This window comes from Protopterus annectens, chromosome 11.part0 (genome assembly GCF_019279795.1).
Source record: "Protopterus annectens isolate FY-2018-M chromosome 11.part0, PAN1.0, whole genome shotgun sequence".
In the NCBI taxonomy this organism is placed as follows: Eukaryota; Metazoa; Chordata; order Ceratodontiformes; family Protopteridae; genus Protopterus; species Protopterus annectens.
In genome coordinates this window covers 553,365,583-553,391,305 of record NC_056745.1, presented here as the reverse complement: position 1 = coordinate 553,391,305, position 25,723 = coordinate 553,365,583, and the positions used below count along the sequence as shown (strand labels likewise).

Here is a 25,723-nt window from a genome sequence, read left to right as displayed (position 1 = left end):
ATGTCTGCAAAAGAACAAACTGAAAGGTAAATATTTAATGCAGGATCATAGGAGGTTACTAAGCTATTGACCCTGAAGCCCTTGTAAGCATAGCCAAGAGTTTAGGCCATGTTTAGACAAATGAGCACCCAATGCCCCTGTCCAGTAGGGGCATGGGTGGAATCCTAGGGGTATATTTTCTGTTTCCCATCCAGTGATTTGAAACTGTGTAGATTCATTTAAGAACCTGGGGTATATTACAGCATTCATTCTTCTTTGGTACACAGCTGCCATCAATTAAAGAGACTCTGAATAACATCAAATAAAGTTCAGCTTTCCTAGAAGGACTGACATTTACTCAGTTGCCTGCTACAGCAAAAGCCATGGTTCGCAGATAGCTTACAAAGCTTCAAAGGGATCTCATTATTGAATGGTATCCGTCAGGAGAAAGGTACAAAAAAAATTCCACACATTGGATATACCATGGAACACAGTGAAGATGGTTATCAAAAAGTGGAGAAAAATATAGGACAACAGTGACGTTGCAAAGAACTGGACATCCCTCCAAGGCAACAATTGGTCAGGGAGGCTGCCAAGAGACCTAAAACAACACTTAGGAGCTGCAGGAATTTCTGGCAAGTGCTGGTTGTGAACTACATTTGACAATCTCCTGTATTCTCCATGTGTCTGGACTATTGGGTAGGGTTGTAAGACGGAAGCCTTTTCTTGCACAAAATACATCCAGGCCTGGGTAAAATTTGCAAAACAATACATCAGGTCTCCCAAAAGCATGTAGGAAAATGTGTTATGGTCTGATGAGACCAAGGTTGAACACTCTGGCCACAATTCCAAAAGGTACGTTTGGTGCAAAAACAACACTTCACATCACCAAAAGAACACCACCCCCACGGTGAAGCATAGTGGTGACAGTATCATGCTTTGAGGCTGCTTTTCTTCAGCTGGAACTGAAGCTTTAGTTAAGATGGGAGTGAATTATGAACAGTTCCAAATACCAGTCACTTTTGACCCAAAACCTTCAGCAGTCTGCTAGAAAGCTGAAGAGGAAGCGGAATTTCACCTTTCAACATAATGACCCCGAGCATACGTCCAAATCAACAAAAGAATGGCTTCATTTTGGAATGGCCCAGACCTAAATTGAATAGAAAATCTGTGTGGGGTGACCTAAAGAGGGCTGTGCACAAGAGATGCCCTCATAATCTGACAGATTTGGAGTGCCTTTGCAAGGAAGAGTGGGCAAATATTGCCAAGTCAAGATGTCATGCTGATAGAATCCTATCCAAGAAGACTGAATGCTATAATTTAAATCAAAAGGTGCTTCAACAAAGAAGGGTGTGCACACTTAATGCAACCAGCTTATTGCACATTTTTTATTTTTTGTATTTTCCCCCCCCAACGGATTTGTTTTTCAATTGAATTGTACAGGTTATAGGTCACATTAAAGGTGGGTAAAGTTTTGAAATGATTTATTGTGGTCTCATTTTTTTATATCCCAAAAACCTGGCATTTTAACAGGGGTGTGTACACTTTTTTTTTTTTTTTTTTTTTTTTTTATATCCACTGTGTAATTCTCAGAACTTTTCTACTGCCATTTGGAACATTTTTCTTGTACGTCAGTCTGCTGCTTTCAGATAAGTGCCCCTCTTGTGGTTTTAATTTTTTATTGCTACTGCCTTTTTTTTTGTTTAGTTTGTCATCCAGGAAGGGCAGGTGTAAGTGTGGAAGGCAAATTCCACATAAGCACAGCCGCAATCTTTTTGTCTAGGGCCAAATCACAACCACCGTGCCTATCCTATTTGTCAGGTTTTTGTCCCAAAGATTTTGCGAAACTGTCTTTTGGCTTTGAGCCTCTACTTAGAGAACCAGCATTTGAAAAGACTAGCAAAGGACATTTGGAGGGTTCTGTGGGTCCTTTGGCTGAGTGGACTTTGAAAAGGAAGGTCAGTAAGCATAGGCTTGAATCCGCTTCTGCTGCTCCTCTTTCTGCTGGTGTCCCTTGAGGTTAGTGAAGACCCGGAGGTACGTTCGGAGGTTGGGTCTGGTTCTTTGGCAGGTACCACTTTGGAGGCCGTTAGAGTCCAGACTAGGCATGTCCTCAGAGGCAGTGCAGGCGTCCATTACAGAAGGACAAAGGGGAACTATGGCTTGTGTTGTAAGGGTCCAGGTTCTACTGCTGTTTCTGTTCCCTCCTTTACTACTACCCCTGTTAGGAGGGTTAGGGAACAGGAGTTGTCGGAGGATGAGTCGTCATCTGATGAGGAGTCCTTGGCATACTCCACTCAAATTACATCCTCTTTAGAATATGCTTCCCCTGAGTAGGGTTACCACCTGTCCCACTTTGCGAGGGACAGTCCCTCTTTGGGCAGTTGTGTCCTGACAAAAAATTGTAAAAATGGCAAATGTCCTGAGATTTTAGGACAAAATTATTTCCTATATTTTATGTAATAGTTGCATAAAACAGTTATTCTGTAGCTGAAATACCTAAGTGTTATAAGAAACAGAATAAGCAACTAAAATGCTACAAGAATAAGCTTTTATTTAGGCAAAAAAGTTAAGTTATATACTTTGTACTGGCCGTGGGTATGTGTCGACCTGTAAAATCTGATGTCTGTACCAAAAATGTCCCACTTTGGCCATTTGAAAAGGTGGCAACCCTACCCCTGAGGAAGAATCCAATGGCGCACATTCTCCATTGAAAGAGATCTTTTGGGAAGACTGTTAATAAGATGAGAGAATTCTTTAAATAGGACTGCTCTCTGAGGTGCAAAAAAGGTGATATGACATTTTACAAATGGAATCTCCTTCTGCTGTGCCACATGTATTGCTGCTTTTTTGTATGCTTTCTCTTCTGCTTCGTCTCCAGATTCAAAGGTTCTTGCTCCTAAAAGGCCTGACATGTTATAAGGTGCCTGATGACTGCACGTTCCTTTACAAATATCCTTCAGCTGATCCAGCTGTGGTATGCATTGCCTCTGACAAATCCTCTAGGTCGTTGCCATCTTCTAAGCTTCTTTCTTCAGATAAGGACAGCAAAATAATGGAAAGACTTGGAGGGATTACACTTCTGCCACTTTAGCTTTCTGAGCCATAAACTACCAAACACCCATGCCTAGGTACTCTTTGGCTCTTCAAGCTCTTTCAGAGCTTCCAGATTCTGACATTAAAAGTTAGGTTATGTCTTTTTAGAAGCTTCTTTTGAAGTGGCTCTTCACTCAGTCAAATGCAGTTATGATGCAGTAGAAACATCATCTAGAACAGCTGCTTCTGGCTCTGTCCTTAGTAGGTATTCTTGGTTGGGGCTTTAACTGCTGCCAGATGACATCAAAGCAAAACTGATGGATGCGCCTCTGGATAACAGTCCTCTGTTTGGTACTCCAGCTGCAGATTTAAAGTCCTTACAAGAAAATGGAAAGGAACTTGAGGGCTTGAAACACACTTGTTTCACCTGCCCCTAAATTCCACAGAAATTTTCCTTCTAAAACCTCCTTTATTGGGAGATAGATACGTCCATAGTCTGTCTTCCAGAACTAAGAAGACTTGTTTGTTAGAAGACCTCCTCAGCCTAAGACTTCTATTTCAGGTCCCACTTCTACACAGTTTTTCTAGGTAGGCCAGGTAGTATGTGACCAACATCCAAATCTTACTCCTCTCTTTGTCTATCCCTCTCTCTCTCCCAGCTTGGGCAGGTATAGCTCAGGATTCCTGGGTTCTGTTATCTAATGTGGATATTTCATGGCTTGGAAAAACCATCCTCTTTTCAGGGTTATTTCTCAACCTCCTCCAAATTGGTTGGATTTGTTTCCTTAGGTTCTGAAAGAATTCATAACTCAAGGTACAATTCAACATGTTCCTCTAGACCAAAGGGGACGGGGGGGGGGGGGGTTACTCAATGTTGTGTCCAGAAAGGACGGTCCTTGGAGGCCCATTCTGACCCCTTCCCATTTAGACAGTTCTTTAACAGTTCCAACTTTTTGCATGCTGTGTTTACAGACTTTATTTCCTTTAATTCCTCCTTGGCCTCTGTGGCCTGTCTGGACCTCAAGGATGCCAACCTTCACATACCTATCCATTCTCTTTACAGGAAATGTTTACATTTCTCTGTGGCTTCCTTGCACTTTCACTTCTCTGCCTTGCCCTTTTCTCTATATACTGCCCAAAGGGTATTCACAAAGTGTTTGGCCCTGGTGATTTGCTTATTGCAGGATCAGAGGTATTCAGATATATATATCTATACCTGGATGATTTCCTTTTTCTGGCTCCTCTTCCAGAACAGTTAACTCAAAATTGCTGTTTGCCGTCTCTTTCTCCTGTAAAGGTTGGGATTCGCAATAAATTTCAAAAAATCACGTATTTCCCCTTCTCAGGATCACAATTTCCTGGTGTGCAGGTTAAGAACAGATTTCATGATGGCTTTTCTTCCACCAGAAGAGATTCTCTGACTTCCTTTTTCTGCAGTCTGCTGTCTCTTTCATCTCTGCCGTAGAGTTTCTAAAGCTAATGTGATTTATGGCATCCACAGTACCTGTGGTGCCTCTGGCAGAACGTCACATGAAGTTTTAGTGATATCTAAAGTGTTTGGATGCTCATCCTCTGGAATTTGTATTTCCTGTTCTCCCATGCTTGAAATTGGAGCTTCTTTGGTGGATTCAGCAATTTTCTCTGAATCCACATCTTCCTCTTTATCGGGTTCGACCAACTAGGTTGGAAGTCAACTTTTGTGTTAGAGAAGGTGCATGGTCTCTGGTCTCCTCAGAGGAAGAAGCATATCAGTATCAAGGAAGTGAGGGCTCTCTCTCTGGCTCTACAGGTTTCCCATCCTCTGAAAATGTTTAATGGACAACGCCACAGTCCTGTGGTATATAAACAAATGGGGGGGGGGGGGCAGTCATATCTTGTAAGCTGGCTGTGATGGCATGGAGCTCGCCAGTTTAGTACAAGGTGACTCTTCAAGCAGTTTGCATTGCATCCACTCAAAATTTTGTGCAGACTCCACTAAGTAGGTCCATGACTCACTCCCACGAGTGGATGCTTCACAGGGTTGTGTTTCTGGATTGGTCCATCAGTGGACTACTCTTCTAGTGGATCTCCTTTCTGAACAGAGTTCCAGATCCTCTGGTTTGGAAGATGAGCACCCTATCTTTCTCATGGAAGGGGGTGTTTCTTTATGCATACGCCCCACTCTCCTCTCATTCAAAATTTTCTGCTCAAGTTTCAGCAGAAAAAAAACAAAGTTTGTTGATGGCTCCTTGTTGGCCAAGACAGCATTGGTTCCCTCTTTCTTTTTTTTTTTTTTTTTTTTTTCTGCATTTAGCCAAGGGCAGTCATTACAAGTTACCCCACAGAGTGGACCTCCTCACACAGGACAAGGGGATCTGTGCTTCATCCACATCTGTCAAATTTACAACTGACTCTGTGGGTGATAAAACTTTTGATTCCTTTCACACACCTTTTTTCTGATGAAGTGCTTAGGGTACTGCAGGAGGCCTGAAAACCCAATACTAGAAGATCTTCCTTATGTAAATTCCTCACCACTTGTAAACCAAACGGAAAGTACATGACACAGCTACAATAGCAAAATAAATTCACCGGTCACAGGATAAAAACAATACGTATTTAATGTATATCCACAAGATTTTTGTTGGTACTTTCACAGCGAGTTTCTTCTGAAGAAACTCGCTGTGACGAGTGAAAGCGCTCAACAAAAATCTTGTGGATATACATTAAATACGTATTGTTTTTATCCTGTGACCGGTGGATTTATTTTGCTATTGTAGCTGTGTCAGGTACTTTCCGTTTGGTTTACAAGTGGTGAGGAATTGTGTTGATCCAAACGGTTCTTGTTGGATTCAGTTGTTTCCTTATGTAAATGGAAGACCTTTTCTATTTGGTGTCTTTCACATAAACTGGATCCACTTTCAGTGGATATCCCAGTTGTTTTCCTGCTTGTGTGAGTTAGTGTTTTTGATTATTCCTTAGTGAAAGTTTACATGTCAAGCATTTCTACTTGTCTGCCATTGACTACTGTTTTAGCTTCTAGTCTGGAAGTGAAACTTTTTCTCAAAGGCATCCTTCACATTATTCCTCCCAGGAAACCGGTCCCACCACCTTGGGATTTGAATTATGTTTGAGAAGCTAATTCTAACCCCTTTTTTTGAACCTTCAGCTTCCTTAAAGTTTTGTACCTGGAAAACAGTTCTTTTACTAGCTTTAACCTCTGCTCGGAAGGTTTCTGAGATTCATGGTTTGATGGCTTCTATACCTTTTCTTATTTTTCATATGCCAAGGGTCTCACTGCGTACTAATCCTTTTATGCTCAAGGTGGTGAATAAGTTGTCTTAATCTATTCAGTTGCTTACTTTTTTCCCTTCTCCACAATCCTCCATAGGTAAGTACTAGGCTATCTGCCCTAGGGCATCTATAAAGCCCCTCCATAGGTAAGTACTAGGCTATCTGCCCTAGGGCATCTATAAGCCTAGCCAGAATGTGTTGGCTTTCGCTGCCCCATTCGATTAGTTCCCTGTGCCTTTGTCCAGCAGAGCCACTGCAGTGATCCCCGGGGTAAATTTTCTGTTTCCCATCCACTCGTCAAGGTTTCTCTTGGAGTGTTAGTGAGGGACTCTGCCTAATGTAGATTGGAATCTTGTTCCAAAGCATGGGGAGTCTCTGGGACAGGAATCTATCCCTTCAGCACGTCCTATTTATCGTTGTGGTGAGGTTTAGATCCCTAGAGCGTGTGGCTCTCTGGGATTGTTTTTTTTTTATCAGGTGGAGCATGTCCATCAATTTTGGGTTGGACATGGCCTTGTATGTCAGGCAGAGATCACCTCTGAGTAAGCGGTATGCAACAGAGTACAGCTGAAGTTTCTTCAGTCGGGCTGCATTAGGGCATCTGTTTGAAGCCAGTAATCCTCTTGGTGAGGTACTTCTATGGTTTTTCCAGCTGTTGCAGGTGTCTTGTAAGGTACATGCCAAATGAGGCATTGTACTCTGATGGGTCTGATGAGTGATGAGTAAAGGGGCACAATAACCTCTTTTATTCTTGATGCGAACCCTTTTGTGATTAGGTGGGCCACATAGAAGGATTTTCTAACCACCTTGGCAATATGATTATCAAAGGAGAGATTATCTACTTGGGTCCCTAGATCCCTTATTACATTTTCTGTATTTAGGGGACTACCACGTATGTGGTAGTTTGCGGGTACTTTTGTTTTTCCAAAGGGGATGACTATGCACTTTTTTTGGCATTTAGCTTGAGGCCATGATTTTGACACCAGATATCAGTCTCAGTGAGACCCTTCTGTCTGTATCGGCCGGAGAGTCAGTTATGGCCCCCAGTTTGCAGTAGTCTGTGAACTTGGTCCACCATAGACCTCCTGCACTTGTATGTACCAAACAGGAGGGGTCCCAGGACTGAGCCACTTGTAAACTGTTTAGGGTCGGACCTAGGGCCTGCAACTCTCACTGTGTGGGTTCTATCTGTGAGCCAATTGGCAACCCATCTCGTGACGTAGGGGTTTATGTTCAGGCTGGTGAGCTTGTCTATAATACCAGAATGGGGAATGGTGTCGAAATCCTTTGCAAGGTCTAGGTAGGCTGTGTGGACCTCCTTACCCTCTTCTAAACCCTTGGTATCTGTCTCAAAGAAGTCCACCAGGTTTAGGAGGCATGATCTGCCCTTAAAGCCAAACTGGGTAGGGTCCAGTGTTTGGAGGTTCCCAGTGTCTCTGTTAATGAGTACCATGATGCACTCCATAGCCTTGCAGACCAGGCTAGTCAGGCTTGTAGGGCGATAGTTCCCGGGGTCTGTTGTGGCTCCACCTTTGTGGAGCATAACTGTTGCTGTGCGCCACGCGATGAGTACCTAGCCTGTAGAGAGGCTGAGTTTGAACAGTGTGTTTAGGAGAGGGGTTAGTTCATTTTGGAGCTCCTGTAACACGCAGCCTGGGACACCGTCTGGTCCCATTGAAGCTGTGTTGTTGGCTTTGGATAGGGCTGTTTTAACCTGTGTGTCAGTGATTGCCGGGGCTCTACATTCTTCTGGTATGGTTATGGGCCCTTTAGGGGGGGGGGGGTGAGCACTAAAACCGGTCTGCCAGAATGTTGGCAATATCAGTCGGTTCAGTGTATTTTGTGCCTTTCTGCACTAACTCTGAGTAGATCTGAGAGTTTCCACTTTGGTTCTTGACATAGCTAAAGAACACTTTGTGGTTATCTTTAGAGTCCTTGGCAGTTTTTCTTTTGAAGCTAGCCTTGGATGATTTTATGAGGGATCGTAGTTTCTTGCTGATGCTGATTAGGGATGTCTCTCCTTCTCTTCTATACTAGTTTCCTCCTCCTATTGTATAGCTTGTTTATGGCAGGGGTCCACCAGACTTGGTTTCCTTTTCTTGGAGGAGTGAGTCTTGGTTTTGTTTGGGTTAGCACGATCCATGCATTCTTGCAGGTGCTCATGGATTGCCTTTGTAAGGGATTCAACAGCTTGGACAGCGTTGTCCTTTAGCATGGGGGCTGTGAACCTTTCCACCTCTGTCTTAAGTAACGTGAAGTTTGCTTTTGAAAAGTTTTTCATGGTGGTTTCCTTGATTAAGGGTGGGGGCAGAATGTGGATATCCAGAGTGATAAGTCTATGGTCTGATCTAACCAGCGAGGGGTTGACCACTGGTGTGAAACACAGGCCGCCCATGTTGGTGATGACCAGGTCCAATATGTTGTCACCTCTGGTGGAGGTGTTGACCAGTTGATCCAGGGTGTTAGAGTATATAAATTCTAGGAAGCATTGGGCAAGGGAGTTAGTACTTGATGTTCTTCATGTTTCACTGTTGCAGTCATCACATTTGGGTTATCTGCTTGCAGTAGCCCTCAGTCGGCCTGATTATCAAAGTCTTGGGTCTTGCGTCGGTTGCTGTCTCATTTTCCATGACGTCGGGTAGTCAGGGGTATAAAGCATGCAGCAGACACCATTACATTGGTCTTTCTTGCAAACTGCTTCTGCTTCAGGCACCGCAAGGCAAGTGCCGGTCGGCCAACTCCTGAAATTTTCATTTTCGAGTTTCAGAACCGAAGTCTTTAAAGCTAAGTACCCTGTTGGGGAAACTTTTTTTTTTTCTCTAAACCGATGTCAGTAAAAGTCAATTTTATTTCTTGTGGAAAGCAAATACCTCATAAAGATTTTCATTCGTACTGTATTCCTTGCCTAGTCCCTGACCACAGCGTACTTCGCTGTCGGTTTTGTGCCTTATTTAAACTGAACTATTCGTCGTCTGTATATTTACGCTTCTAAATATTTTGGTACTTGGTTCAATTATCCAGATATGTCTTTGGTAAGCCACCCGACTACCAACATTCCAAAAAACTGCAAAGATAACGACAGACAGGCTGCCTAGGTCCAAAGCTGCCAATGACACTTTTCCTAAGCTAGTCGCCAGTTCGCCTGTACTCAGTGAGGCGCTTTCACAGCCCCTGATACCCGCTACTTGAGATTCGCAGGCCTTTACTGAGACCCATTCGGAGTCCGGTATGCCACAAGATGCTTCAACTGTGGAACCTGCGGATGTCTCTACCTTGGATTGGTCCGGAGCCACTGTGCCGGCACCGGCTTCTAAGGGTGTATTCAGGCCTACTGACTTGCATATTAAATCGACGCCATTTTCTTCAAGGCCTGAAACTCGATCCATGCCTAGAAAACAGACACCCAGACCACATGTTAAGGCCTGTATGCCTAAAAAAACAAATGATGATAATGGCTGAAGACCTTATTACTTTAATCAGGGGAAGCCAACCTTCCCCGTCTAAGAGACCTAGGACTGAATTTGCTTATGATACTGAAATTTCTGTTTCCTCTGAACAGGATTTACCCTTATCTACCTATAAAGATTCTGATGCAGAGGATTCTATTCCCTCTGCTTCCCCTCCAGAGGATTTCTCTGTTGGTGAAACCTTGCATATTCTTAGGGAGCATTTTCGCTGAGAAAGCCAGGTTTACTCTTGATTCTAAAAAGAAGCTTAGGGATTTCTTACTCCTGCCCCAACACAGGTCTTTAGCTATTCCCCCTGTACTAGACATTGTTGATGATGCCTTTTCGGAATCCATCTTGGCCCCTGACTCTCTACCTCCTGCTCCCAGAAAACCTGATGGATATTACAGGGTTCCTGACTCTCATGTTCCTTTTTAAAAATCCTACTGCGGATCCTGAGACCATTTCACAGGGACCCAAGGGCATTAAGGCTACTACTGCCAAACATCCTACCCCCCTCTGATGGAGATTGCAGGCCGCTGGATAGATGGGGTAAGAAAGGTCTTTAGGCCGTTAGGGCCTTAAACTGCCAGTTTCATATGTTAAGTATCAGCAGCATATTATTGGATTGCTTAAACAGAAAATGATGTTGATTCCCGACTGTGTTGAAAATAAGGATTTGCAGGATTTAATGCATTCTGCTGAACAAGTTGGAAAACATAATTTGCAATGTGGTTTTGATTCACTAGAGGCATCTTCCAGGGCTGCTATCACTGGGTCTGTACTAAGAGCAGTCTTTGCCAGAATATGTTAAAGCTAAATTGCTGGTTGCTCCCTTAAATCAGGACCGCCTGTTTGGCAACAAAGCAGTAGTAGTACTTAAGATGGAGGAAAAAGATAAATCTATCCAAACTGTTAAAGATTTCTTACAAGTACAGCCTCCAAGATTTAGTAGGCATTGGCCCTCTAAGAATTGGTCCTTTTCTGTCACTTCCAGGCCTTCAGTCCAAGCCCAGAACCAGCAGAACACCCAGGCTTCAGTCCCAAGGTATGCACAGGACTAAGCAGTGAGGGGCTCCCACTTCCAAATCCGGGAGTAGCAAGTCTCTCCCATATGGTAAACTGTCTTAATGACTTAACTTTCAAACTTCCAAGCCCTTCTCAACTGACTCCTGCTTTAGGGGGGAAGATTGCTCTGCAGGCAAAAAACTGGGAATTCATTACCCAGGACAAATGGGTTTTAAATATAGTTTCCCAAAGATTTCATTTCCACATGTTACCAACCCCAAACGGTTGACCAGATCTACCCCCAAATCAGTGGGCAGAGGCTCAAAAGCAAGTACTCTCTCAAGTAGAAGGGCTATTCAGACTGTACCAGAAGAGGAAAGGGGACAAGGTTTCTACTTGAGACTTTTCCTGGTACCTAGAAAAGACAACTCATGGTGTCCTATCCTGGACCTTTTTATCCTAAACACCTTTTTGGTGATCCCAAATTTCAAGATGCTAACTCTTCACCAGTTGCTTCCTATGTTAGGCAAGGATGCCTGGTTGGCAACACTAGATTTAAAAGAAGCCTACCCGCACATCCCAATCAGGGAATCATGCAGAAGATACCTACACTTCAAAGCAGGCTACATGCACTATCCGTTCTCTGCACTGCCCTTTGGCTTATCTACTGTGCCCAGGGTATTTGCAAAGTGCCTAGCTCCAGTCATTGCATTTTGCTGGCAAAGAAATATTCAAATATACCCATACCTGGACGATTGCCTAATTCAAGCAGAAAGCCAGGAAATGCTTTTGAATCATGGGTTCATGGCCTCCTGCATTCTCCTAATTCCATATGGTAGACTGCATATGAGGAAACTACAGTGGTATCTAAAAGGCCTATGGTGTCAACATTCTCAGGATCTAGAAGCAAAGATTCCTATCATACCTTGCCTACAGTTAGTTCCTTTGGTGGGCAGAGGCCTGCCACCAAAACAAGGGACTACCATTCACTCTACCCCCTGCTGCCCAAACCCTAGCAGACGCATCAGACTATGCATAGGCGACTCACCTGGCAAGGAAGTGCATTCAGGGCAAATGGAACCCAAGTCAAATTTTTTATTTATTTTACATTTGTAGACCTGGCTAGTCTGGCTGGATATATGTCCATTTCCAGTAGAGGCCTGGGGAGATGATCTCCAAGCAATCAAAAATAATATCACATTAACAAAAAAAAAAAAAAAAATCCATATATACAATGCAAATGCAGTCACAGTAATGGTAAAATTCAAAAAGGTCAAACATTTGTGAAGTATAAAAGTGCAAAATATAGCACTAGAATTTGTGCAAAATACAAATACAGTAGCAATTCCTCATACAGAAAGAATGGTGGCTAAATTCTACTGTATACATGTAGATAAGGAAGGTAGATAAAAGGAAAGAGGTAGCAGCTGAATTAGTCAATATGTTAGAAAAACAAGTCCAATGCTCCTGCATATCAATCAAAATTAAATGTTAGCTGTACAGAATTCTCTGACAGCCTTCAAGGACCACATTCTTTGGCTGTTTCCAAGCAGACTATTTTTTCTTGAATTTCTAAATCAATTTTGTTTTATGTGTTTTATAGCAAGTCTCCCTGTTCCTGTAAAGCCTCACTCCACTAGGTACTAGGCATCCTCTGGTACGTTCTTTAAGGGTTTGGATACCAACACCATATTGGAGACTGCCACATGGTCTTCTGTTTATACTTTCACCAAGCATTATAAGCTGGAAGTATTTCTAAATCCAGGGCTAGGTTTGCTAGAGCCATTCTTCTGGCTTTGTAGGAAGTTCCTGTGTTCCTTCCTTCTCCTGGGTTTCCTCCTAAGCTTTGGTACTCTCCCACATGTTAAGAATATTGCAACATTAGAATAAAAGGACATAAAATCTTAACATAACTTTAATGTCCTCTTCTATGTTGCAGTATTCTATCCCTCCATCCTTCCCCCTTATACTTTGTTCTTTCCTTGGATAGCAGGGTATTTTCCTTTTTCTTTACACTGGTGTTCCTTTTGGGGCATTTCATTTCTGAGGATTGTACACGTGGATGTCCTTTTATGGTTGACATTCGACAAGCCATACATGCGCCGTCCCTACTTACTTGCAGTAGATAAAAGCTATTGTATGATGGCCGGATGTCTGGTCGCTTGGGACGGAGGATACCCACATGTTAAGAATGCTGCAGCATAGAAGTAGTACTTCCAAGGTTATGGTAAGATTTTACACAACTTTTCTGTGTCTTTGCTTTCACTGCTTCAGTATTCAAAATGTATGGGATTTCCTGCCATGCAAGCCTGACGTCTGGCACGTCTACCAAAGCCTACTGTTGCTTTATATGTCGAATATTACCCAAATGTTCCTTGCGTAGTATAGGGCATAACTGTGACATTCGAGCGCATCATCCTCAGAACCAATTGCCTCAGTAGGAACACCAGTCCAAGTGAAACCCAAGGAGTAACCTGTACATTAAGGAAGGAAAAGGACTAGGGGGGATGGAGGGAGGGAGTGAATACTACTGCAGTGAAGGCAAGGACATTTACTGTTATGGTAAGATTTTACAAACCTTACATTACAAATACTGCAGCAGTGAATGTATGGGAGAGTGCCAAAGCTCAAGAGGGAACTTGGAAAGAGCAGAAGAGCTGAAGAATGGCATTAGCAAAACCAGCCTTAGCTCTAGAAATACCATCTAACTTGTGCTTGGTAAAAGTAGCAGAAGTCCAGGTAGCTGCTTCAAGAATAGAATTAGTATCCAAGGCTTGAAAAAAGCACCAGAAGAAGATGCAACTCTAGTAGAATGAGCCTTTGCAGAAGAAGGAAGGCTATTGCTATGAAAAGTATAACAAAAAGAAATAGCCTTTGAAATCCAAGAAAAAATAGTTTGCTTGGATACAGCTAATCCTAAAGACCTAGGATGAAAAGAAACAACTGATCAGATATTCTAAGAGCCTTTAGTTGTATCCGAATAAAATCTGAGTTGTTTGTGCATGTACAAAGTATGCAGCACTCTCTCGCTGTCAAATTGCAGAGGGGAAAAGTAGACAAATTTAATAGACTTAAGTGACAACTCATTAACCATCTTGGGCATAAAAGGATTAGCATCCCTGTCCTCATGAAATGTCAAAAAAGGACAAGCCATAATACCTTGCAACTCTGACACCTGGCTGGCAGAAGTAAGAGCTAACAAAAGAACAGTCTTCCAAGACCAGTGTTGCAAGGAAGCTGAAGCAGCAGGTACAAAAGGAGCCCGTGTCAACTTCTCCAAAACAAAATTAAGATCACAGGGAAGAGGAACAGGCTTCCTGGGAGGTCTAATATTAAGGTTGCCTTTAAGAAGTTGCTTAGCCTCAAAAATAGAAACGAGACTCTGGAATACACTTGCTCATACATGTCAAGCAGAGTGTCTCCTTGGCCCTTTTCAAAAGGGACCTTGACGATTGGATGGGCGATAGGAAATTCACCCCAGGGATCACATCAGTCACCCTGCTAGACGGGTCCAGGGAAGTAAATATTGTGGGAAGAAATATCCAGGGTATTATTATGGGTAGGCTTGTATAGGCCCTTGAGCCGATAGCCTAGTACCAACCTATGAACCTATAAAGGAGGAGTTAAAGGCAGACGAGCAAAGATAGGTGATAAGTGGGCCGTAATAGAAGTATAGGCCAAACCAGCATTGAACAACTTTCACAAATAAGAGAACCAAAGGAATATCCATAGTAAGTGGGTCCAGGTTATGAGTGAGACAAAGTAGAAAACCTCTTCTGTTTGGATAAGTTGGATTTCCTAGTAGTAGGTTTCCTGGCCTCCTGCAGGCCCTTCAGCACATCCCAAGAAAAAAAGTTTTTTTGATTCCTCATAAACTCATCACCCACAGTATCAGTTGAAGCATAGACAGGTGGCGATGGATGAGATATCCCTGGTCTTGTGCACGAGTAGGTCTACCCTGTGAGGTAACTTGTAATGATTGCCCTTGGCTAGATCCAGAAGTAGAGGGCAGTGCTGTCCAGACCAAAAGGGAGTCACCAAGATTTTGGGAGCATCATGTTAAATTTTGAACAGGGCTTCTGGAATGAGAAGAATGGGAGAGAATGCATAAAGAAACATCCCCTTCCAAGGAAATGAGAGGGCATTCACCTTCCATACCAGATGACCTGGGACTCTGGCACAAAACAGAGGAAGCCGTCTGTTGGGAGGCATATGGATCTACTTGAGTAACCCACTGGTGGACAGTGTCCAGAAACATTTCTGTGAAGCATCATGGGATTGAGTTAAGGACCTGCTGCTCAGTATGTGTGCCACATTGTTCTGATATGAAGGGATAAGAACTGTCTGAAGAGTCACCTGATACTTGACAGCAAGATCCCATACCAGAAGTGCTAACCAGCAAAGAAAATAAGATCTTGTTCCTTTCTGTTTGTGGATATACCACATCACTGTGGTATCGTCTGTGAATACTTTGAGGCCCCGGAGAGGAAAGATGATGAAAGGCCTGAAGAGCCAGCATAAGAGCTCTCATTTCTTTGACGTTGATGTGCTCCTTCTGCTGATGAGGCAACCACACCCTCCTGTACCTTCAGGCCAAATGTTGCTCCCCATCCCACATCTGGAGCATCTGTGAACAGTTCCTGAGAGGGAAAAGGGGAATGAAAAGGGAGCCCTGGATTCAGAGGCAACTGCTGAATCCCCCAGTGTAGTTCCTTCTTGAGACAAGGAAGAGGAACTATAGAATCTAGAGAATGTACATGTTGAAGCCACACTGACTTCAGAAACCGCTGAAACTTTTTAATGTGAAGTCTGGCCAGAGGGAGCATCAGAATGGTGGATGCCATGAAACCTAGAGCTCTCAAAACTCCGTGGCTGTAATGGAAGCTAGAGGAAGAAGTTTGAAAGTAAGAAATGGACAGTTAAGGCCTTTGGAGGAAGCAGGGATGCAATCATTGGCACTATCTGAATCTTGCAAACCAGAAAGACATGATCCTGAGAAGGAGTCAGAGAAGACTTTATAAAGGTTGTGAACCCCAGGCTCTAAAGAAGGGAAATGGCAAAATGATTTTGTGAAAGGATCTCTGGAGAGGAAGCTTGAATCAGCAGGTTGTCCGAGTAGGGAAATATTTGGCTCCATTGAAGCCTGAAAAAAGCTGTCACAGGAGTAAGGCATTTGGTGGACACCCTTGAGGGAAGTAGAAAGGCCAAAGTGCAAAGCAGAGAACTAAAAATGCCTGGAGTCCAGAATGAAATGCAAAAACTTCCTGAAAAGGGGCTAGATTAGAATGTGGAGAAAAGCATCCATGAGATCCAAGCACCCCATATAGGCCTGAGGAAGAAAGAGGAAACAATCTGAAGGGACAACACCTGAAAGGAAGGCACCTTCAGAAAAGTGTTTAGATGAGAGGTCTAGAATTGGTCTTCCCAGTGCCCTGTTTTCTAGGCACTAGAAACATTCTTGAGTAAAACCCCCTTCCCCATTTGGAACACAGGCACCTCTTGAATAGTACCCTGAGACGAGATCTCGAAGAACCTCTGGGGGAAAAAAGGAAGATGTTCCCGAGGAGGCTGAAAAATGCCCATAAAAGGGTGGGATTTCCCCAACATGAAATACCCCTGACAAACGATTGACAGAACCCAAGAATGCTGAATGACTAGGAAGGGACTGATAGTACTACAGTACCTGGTTTGTCAGGAAAAGGAAGGCTTCTGAATCCCTGACATCTGAGTGGCCTTATCCGAAAGAGCCCGTTTGCCATTACTTTTACCTTTAGAAGGGCAAGATTGCCTGTGAACAAAGGCTGGCTTATTGGAGTAGTTTCTTTGATATTTAAGCACAGGAGAAACAAACACATGTTTAAGCTCCTGTAAGGCCTTCCCCTCATCTTGAAGGGACTTAAACCAGCAGCTGCTTCCCCCAAACAGAAGTTTATTATCCAGAGGAGCATCCATTAACTTAACCTTAATATCATCAGGTAAAGGTTGAACCCTAAGTCAAGAATATACAGCCTCATTACTGAGCCAAAAGCAGGAGCCCTAGAAGAGGCATCTGCTGCATCATGCCTACATTTGCCAAAATGACGAAAAACTTGAGAGGAAGTCCCTTGCAAGGAAAGAGCAAAAGTTTTACCCGTAGAGTTTGGAAGATCAGAAATAAGTTGACAGGCCTGAGAAAGAAGAGTCAACACATACCTAGACATACGAGTCTGATAATTAACTGCTTTAAAAGGTAGGGTAGCAGAAATATAAACCTTCTTACCCAGCCTTTCGATTGTTCTGCTCTCCTTGTCAGAAGACAGTAACTTGGGGAAGGAAACAATTTGAGAGAGCTTATGAGAGGATACAGACACCACAGAGGGGTCAGCAGCAGGACATTTGTACAAAAAGGTTTTATACAGTGTCTGAGGATTTTAACTATCAGGCGTCTTGGGAGCAGGGGCAGAGAATCAGGCGTTTGAGGCACTGGAAAAAACGTCCAGCAAAGTAGCCAATACAGGAGGAATAGCTGTGGGTTTAGGAGAGTCCATCTCCAGCAACTCTTAGTACCTTTCGTGGATATCGGAGACCTGACCACAATCCCACTAAAAAAAAAAAAAAAAAAAAAAAAAAAAAAAAACCCTCATTCTACAGATTGTGTTCCCAAAGATATTTCCTCAACATGAGTATCATGACTATTAGATTCCTCCTCCTCTGACCCATAGTCCAAAAGAGAAGGATTTTGAGTAAAGTCAGGATTCTTCATCAGAATTTGACTTCCTCAGAAGAACCCTGTTCTCTAGGCCTTTTAAGGGCAGTAGAGGACCAAGAAGGAGTAAGAACAGAAACCCCCTGAGGAGGCTTTAATGGCATTAAAGCATTAAATAAACCCCGAGTAAAGGCATGCCACTCACTTTGTGGTTCCCTAGAAGCAGAAGAAATAGGTTTAGTTTTTTGTTCCTTTTTTTAAAGGAACATCCACCCTGTAAAACTATGAAGGCTGTGACCTAGGACGGCATTTGATAACCATTGTAGGAACTTCTAACCATAGTAGGAACTTCTTCCGCAACTAGAATCTGCAGATACCCCCCCCCCCCCCAAGTCCCCTTGGAAATAATCAACCGTGATTTCCCCCTGAATGTCCAAAACAGATGCCTGCAAAACCTTGTCAGACATGCTGCCAGCAGGATCCTCACTGGCCTCTAACCCAGTCACGGCATAGGAATCGAACAATACAGACGTGAGCCTCCGGGTTCATAAGTACCTCAGGAGAAACACCCAGGTGAGGTTGGACAGCGGAAGATTATGGTCTTTACTTTTTTCGCTGCCTTCCCTAACTGCTGACCCTCAGGATAGGAAGTTCCATCAATTGTATCTTTAGCGAGAAGCTCAAGATGTTGGTTCTCAAGATGCAAGGAAAGGGAAGAAAGCCTCCTACTAAGGGTTTTCTGGATGAACGCCTAACAAATCAAACAAGACGTATGGCCGGGAGATGCTCCTAGGCAAAAAAGACACTTATTCTGGGGGTCTTTTTCTCCTGCACTGCCATTTACATTTCCTGGATGACATTAACCCCAAAGAGCACAAAAAAGCCAAGAAAAAACAAAACCCGAACGGGGTACTTATCTGCAACTGTTTGGACTTCAGCAAACTGGTGTAGATGTTCACTGGAGAACGAAAATGCATGCAAAACTAGTGGAAAATGGACATGGACAACCAGACCGGTTAGAAGAAGCGTTTGGTCTGGCGGCAAAAGTTCTGAGGATGGGTATGCCTTAACTTCACCTTTATGCTATGCGAGGAGCATTTGGGTGCTGTTTTGCATATCTTAAAGCAACAGCAGGCTTTGGTAGACTGGCTGGACATTGGACTTCTACAGCAGGGAATACCATACATTACGAATACTGCTGCAGTGAATGTAACATTTTCCGATACTTCTAGTAGAACTTTTCTGAGCACTTGCATTTTGATCTTGCTTTGATATTCACAAGAAGTTTAATTCATGCTACTTTGGTATTTCCAGGCAGTTAGTCGCTACTTTGGTATTTCCAGGCAGTTAGCCGCAACATAGCCTTTTTGAAGTCCGAAATATATCTATATCTACAGTATCACTTGATTTGTATGAAATTCATTTATGCTGATTGCTTAATACCAGCCATATTCCCTCCCAGTGTTTGAGTTTTCTCATTTTCCAGCATGTACAGATGCATTTTCCTGCAAGTGAGGCAAGTAGATCATTTGATATTCTTGTTTTGTCTTTAAACTTCTGCTTGCTCTGTACATGGGTGCCACACTGCTAAGAACAAGTATTGACAAAGGTGTCATAGCCTAACTTGCATTACAGCAAGCAAAAATGGGAAAATGCAGTTATGACTTGACTGTAGGAGCTATAGAAAATTCAAAATTGAACTTAACTGGCCTGGCCTATCAGAAGAGGAAATGCCATACGTTAGTTACTGCAGTGTGTGGTGAGAAAGTTTGTTGTACAGAATTTATTGGCAGTTTTAGAGCAAACAAGTAGTAACACCTGTGTTAAGGTTGTCAAAACCACTCTTTTGTTCAGTTGTAATACACTAAACTTATTTCTAACCTGATAGCACTTACTGTCTTTGGGTTACTAAATGCAACTCTGTTGTAGACCTCGTGAACAACTTTGAGTAGTTTGAAATTGCAAAACAAACTCAGTTTTTCACTTCTATTTTGCGGAAGCAAATTTCTGCGTAAACTTGCTGTTTTGTTATTTCCAAAACACTTGGGTGGTATGACCCTTCTTTGGCATTAACTTAATCCTGTACATTAGAGCTAGGGGTTTTACAAATCCAGAAATAGTTTGATATCCTTTGGATATTACTTGTTTGTGGGATGAAATGAGCTTCCTTTTCAGAGCAGTGGCCTTGGTGTAGCAGGTAAGTTTAAAGTTGTAATTAGGGGTACCTTGTGTTTCAAAGGAGTAGTGGCTTCTGGATGCAGTGATTGGAGATCTATGCTGCTGTGTCTGATGCAGCCAATTTAAATGCTGATGATAAGGAAACACTACCTTACATAAAGCTGGGCAGCATTCTCTGGAGACCACATTTTTATAACCCTGATTTAGAACAAGTTTATTTTCTCTTAAGGGCTTCTACAAGAGAACAGTGTTCTTTTTTCAGACTGATATTGATTTATGTTATTGATGAAGATGTGTTGGAAGGTTGTTGCTGTTCATAGGTGGTCCACTGTATACTCTGGATGTCTGATGTCTACAATCTGTAGTTTTCTTGTTGCACAATTCTTTGAAAAGAACAATTAATTTTCCTTTCTTTTTGTTTTAGTTAATAATCCATGTGGTCCGAAGTTTGAAGAGCTAGATGTAAGTATTTCTGTAATCCTTTGTACTGTTTCTTGCAGTTTTTGTTTTAATTTAGCCATCACTGATTGTCTGCTGTAAGGGTAGTTGTGATTAAGTTCCTTCTCTACATTTGTAGAAGGTTGTAATAAAATGTGAAGGTTATATTTTTTTGTAGTAATGTGACATGGTTAATTAGTAGTCCATCTTTGACTAGTAGGACTGTGTGCTACAATAAATAAATAAAACGAAAGCTGTAGGTTGGAAGAAAAGACGAAACAAACTGAAAATTCAGTATTTATTCCAAACGCCTTCAAAAAAAACATCCACGCACTGTCACAAATCATTAACGCTTTTCTTTAAAATACATCCATGCGTTTTCGTCCTCACAGTAGGACTTCATCAGATGAATGAATAAAACTCCCTCCTCAACAGTTTTTATACAAATTAAGAAACTCATTATCCAATAATGCTCCTTAATTACATTTCAAACAGTCAAACCAGCATTGCAGTGGGCTCATAAATATTCATTAGCTCATTGAATATAAAATTTAAAAAGTAAAATGTTAAATTCATTTTATTCCTTATCAAAAATAACTTATGAGTAAAGCCATTAAATATATAAATTGTATATAATATAATATATATATATTGGTTTTCTTTTGTGGAGGGGTTATGGAGAGAGACGCTGCACCAGAAACCAAGGGGCAGGACGAACTGGGCCAATCACGCAAATTGATTGGCCAGTTGACAGAATTGATTGATTTGTTAACTCCGTTGTGCCATACCATGGTAGGAAGCAACCCTAATGTCGCACGGACCACAGGAAGTGGAGATGGAGGGCCCTATGTGCATAAGCACAAGAGAAAAAGGGAGCTTATGGGCCACAATTTCTGAGCCGGCGACCTTTCAGAACCGAATGGTGAGACTTTCAATCCATGAGCCACTCCAGGTTTTTTTTGCGACAATGAATTGAGTCCTGTTCATGGAGAAAATACCGAAGGAGGGAATGCAGCGTTTCCATCTCAAGCTGCTATGCCTCAATGCGTTTTACCAGGTACTGTTTTTGACTCTAGAGTCAAAGAGACTAATGAATGGCTTAAAGTCCAATACAGTTTTAAGGTGAACAACGGAGTTCCTCGGGGACCTTCTAATACAGATTCTTTTTCAACTAAAATGGACAAAATTTCCAAATTAATGTTACAATATAGAGTGTTATGTATTGAAAACGCTTATCTTGCAGAATGTATCCATAGGAAAATTGTCCCTAAGGGACTAAGGATACATAAATATCCCAATAATGTACAAATGGGCTCTGACTTCCATAAGGAATTACTGGAAGTTTTTAATAACTGTGGCTTTAACATTTTCCTTAATAATTAACTTTAAAATTTCCGAGTACAAGAGACAATTCAGAAAGAAATAGATGAACTTGATAAGTTTATCAAGGATGATTTAATTTTTAGTATAAAGGAAGAAAAAGACAAGTACTACAAAGTCAAGACTGACATTGACATGAAATGTAAGGATTTAATAGATAGGAAAATGACTAAATTGAAGAGGGACATGCAGGAATATGACAACAGTACTAATTATCCTAAGCCACCCTATGCTAATAAAAGGTTTTATGGAAACAACAAAAGGGAGAAGGTTCATAACCCTATTGAACAGGAGTTTGAAGGGTGGGGTAACTATGAATACAATCAAGATTTCCCGCCATTAGTTAGGGATGATAGTTCTTTTCACAGACAGGAAAATTGGAAAGGAAATTTTCGAGGGGGGGGAGAAGAGGGAGGGGGAGATATTAGGTATATATACCCCCAACCCTAATGAAGTAACACCTACCCAAGAGATAGTGGTTGAAGGTTTTAACAACAAGTATGGTGGGTTTTCCATTTACAACTTCAGTAATATTTCCTTAACTAAGGATCATTTCAGCCTATTGGCGAAGGGGCTTAAATATATTCCCTATACTAAAGGGGATTTAACTAAAACTCTGTTAGACATTAAACTGTTCCTTAGGAAAATTAATTTGGAAATATTATTTTCCAAGAATGATATAAACAGAACAAATCAAAATAATCAAGGATTAATACGCAAGTCCACTTACAATCCCCCTTTGCACTCACAATTTAAAAATTTTGAAGTGACTTTAGAAAAAGAAATTAGAGAAATGCAAAGTAAGATTAAATATCAAACTAATCTGAGTAAGGAAGAAAAGACTATTTTCGATGAATTAAAGTCTAATTATGGAGTGAGAGTTATAGGGTGGGGGGATAGTTATAATGGACTCAATATATATGAAGGAAAAATTAATCAAATTTTAAGAGATGAAACTAAATATACCTGTGTTTCTAGGAATGAGATCTGGCATATCACAAAATAGATATAGTATTACAGGATGTGTTACAGGAGGGTTTGATTAATGGTAAAATATATGCGTATTTCAGAGTTGAGAAGCCAAAAATTCCTAGTATTTTTGGAATACCCAAGATCCACAAAAACGCTGAGGATCCACCGTTGAGGCCTGTAGTATCTGCTGATGGCTCTAAAACATTACCATTAGCAAAATATGTTGATACAAAAACTAAACATATTTGGCTTCAAAACAAGGCTATCCTCAGAGATTCTTGGGATTTGTTGAGAAAAATTAAAACGGAGTTATATTCAGATAATTTATTATTTGTTACTATTGATATAATTGATTTGTTCTCCTGTATACCTTATGATATGGGTATGAAAATGTTTGAGGACACTGTCTTTCAGGACAAATCTGTCACATTGTGAAAAGGTAGTAAGTACAGCACTCATATGGATATAGTTCTAAAGAATAATTTTTTAATATTTAATGGTGAGCTATTTAAACACAGGGGAGTTTCCATGGGAGCTGCCTGTGCTCCTACCTTTGCAAATATTATTCTAGCAAAATGGGAAGAAACTTTTGTTTTAAACTCTGTTTAATTCTTGCTGGTCCCTATATCATAGATTTTTGGATGATATAGTTATTTTCTGGACAGATAGCAAGGAAAAATTTCAAGAATTTATGAGATACATAAGTAATTCTACCCATTTTCTTAAATTTACGTATAAACAGTCATATGTTCTCCAATATTTGGATTTAGAAGTTTACAAAGTAAATAATGAACTAGAAACCAGGATGCTTAGGAAAGATATATTTTGTAATTCTTTCCTTCACTATAATAGTGCTCATCCTACACATTGTAAAAGGAATATAGTGAAGGGGACAATTTGTAAGAGGATCTAGAATGACTAGCTTAGAGAATGATTTTGTTGCAGAATGTGAACTATTGGAAGAAATGTTTTTGGATAGGGGGTACCCCTATGAATTTATTAAGAAAATTAGGTTAGAAGTTGTAAATGGCAGAGAAAATAGATTCAAACCCATCCAAAGGGGTTATGATTAGTAATGAGCAGGAAGAAAAAGAGAAAGTAAATAATGAACTAGAAAACCCAGTTAAATATCAACGGGCATTGGTTTTGGAATACAATGCAACTAATTACTTTATAAAAGGAACCTTTCAAAAGGAATGGGAAAGATTCATTGCCCTTACCGACTTGGAAGATATACTGAAGTCATCACTAAAAGTGGTTTACAAAAATTGTAGCAGTATAAGAAATATATTAGAAAATAAAAACGACAATTGTGGTAATCAAAGGGAAGGTGGAAAGAAATTTGGCACATTTAAATGTGGTAGGTGTAACCAGTGTGGATATATTTCTAATAAAGAAGAGATTTTTTTAGAAAGTAGAAAAAGATGGATACAAAGTAAAGGTTGCTATAATTGTGACACTAGCGGAATAGTATACTTAGCTATATGTCAAAAATGTGGTTCATTTTATGTAGGGAAAACAGAAAGAACCCTGAAAAGGAGAATATATGAACACATTTATGACATTTCTAAAGGAAAGGAAACAAACGCATTATTTAAACATTCCAAAACATGTGAAGGGTATAAATTCCACTTTTTAGTACTAGATCAAGTAAAACATGATATTAGGGGAGGTATATGGGAAGAGAAAATCGAATATAAAGAGTTATGGTGGCAGGTAACTCTGGAAGCAGGTAGATTTCCAGGGTTGAATGAGTATCTTTCCATATTACCACTGCTTAAAATAAGGGCTGCCAAATATTAAAGTAATAATTTTTCAAGACAGTAGATGGCACTGTTTTTCCCTCTACAATTCCTTTCTGTACCTCCTTAGGAATTACAAGTAGTACAAAGATGAATTTTATATAGTGTTTATTTTTGTTTAAAACAAGTCATATGTAATATAAAATGTTATGGTTTTATAAATATTTATATATTTAATGGCTTTACTCAAGTTATTTTTGATAAGGAATAAAATGAATTTAACATTTTACTTTTTAAATTTTATATTCAATGAGCTAATGAATATTTATGAGCCCACTACAATGCTGGTTTGACTGTTTGAAATGTAATTAAGGAGCATTATTGAATAATGAGTTTCTTAATTTGTATAAAAGCTGTTGGGGAGGGAGCTTTATTCATTCATCTGATGAAGTCCTACTGTGGGGACGAAAACGCATGGATGTATTTTAAAGAAAAGCGTTAATGATTTGTGACAGTGCGTGGATGTTTTTTTTAAGGTGTTTGGAATAAGTACTGAATTTTCAGTTTGTTTCGTCTTTGCTTCCAACCTACAGCTTTCGTTTTATTTATTGGTGACTTGGAAGCTTTCACTTCATTTTGTTACTGTGTGCTACAATGCTACAAGGCACTAGGAACACTCAGAAAGGAAAGCTTTTTCAGGGTGGCTAGGCTGCTTCCCCCAAATCCTATCCTGCATCTGATTCCCTCCGCTATGAGTCAGCATGGCTGACGCTGTTTGAGTTTTCTTGTTTAAAAAAAAAAAAAAAGAGAGAGAGAGACTATTTTCTTGACTGCTTTCCATTCTAGTGAGTCAGAGTTTTTACCAGACTTTTTTTCATCTTTTGCATTTGTGCACCCCCCCCCCCCCCCGACACTGTGTGTCTTGGGCCCAAATTAGCCATTTTTCTCTAGTTTCTTCAAATGTATTTAAATATGACGATCTTCCCCATCAGAAGGAGCACACTGTGCATATACTGGCTGAGGTAATATCCTCCCACCAGAACTAGGCTTTTCCTCTATTTCTAACTTTTCTTGCATTTGCTTGGAATGTGTAGGGGCAAGCTGGTTAAAAGGTGGAACCCAGTTCACCAGCAGGATCAGCCTTCTACCAACACTGGTAGTGGGGTGGTTCTTCAGCACCCATGACTACTCTAGAACTTCATGCTGTGATGGAGACCAAGAAGGCTTAAGCCTGTTGGAATCCCAGGATAAAGGCAAGCTGTCATCCCCATCCTCTAGCTACATGTCTCCAAAGATGGATTTTGTGCTGGCTAGACCATACTCATCCCAGGCCCCCATCAGATTCGAATGGTGACTTTATTGCTAATTGTTCTTTAGTATTTGTGTTGAAAATTGTCTAAAGCTACATTAAAATGCTTTATTTTCATATGTTTGAAGTGCACATCTGGGACAGCAGATGTGTGAAAGGACGATTACAAAAAGGCCATGTTGATGAACCACGTATGGTCGAAATTGCACCTGAGCAAATCCCAGTGTGCATTCGCTCATTGGAATTATTTTTTTTTAGTGCATGTCACACTACAGTGGGG

At 41.1% G+C, this 25,723-nt stretch overlaps 1 protein-coding gene across 1 annotated transcript in view; it reads left to right on the top strand.

Annotated features, from left to right (window-relative positions):
• The window catches only part of LEMD3 (LEM domain containing 3), a 1,135,447-nt gene that overhangs the window by 15,040 nt on the left and 1,094,684 nt on the right, over positions 1-25,723 (top strand). The window contains exon 2 of the mRNA XM_044088062.1: positions 20,027-20,064. Within this exon, the coding sequence (XP_043943997.1) occupies positions 20,027-20,064 (38 nt within the window). The remainder of the gene's footprint in view (positions 1-20,026; positions 20,065-25,723) is intronic.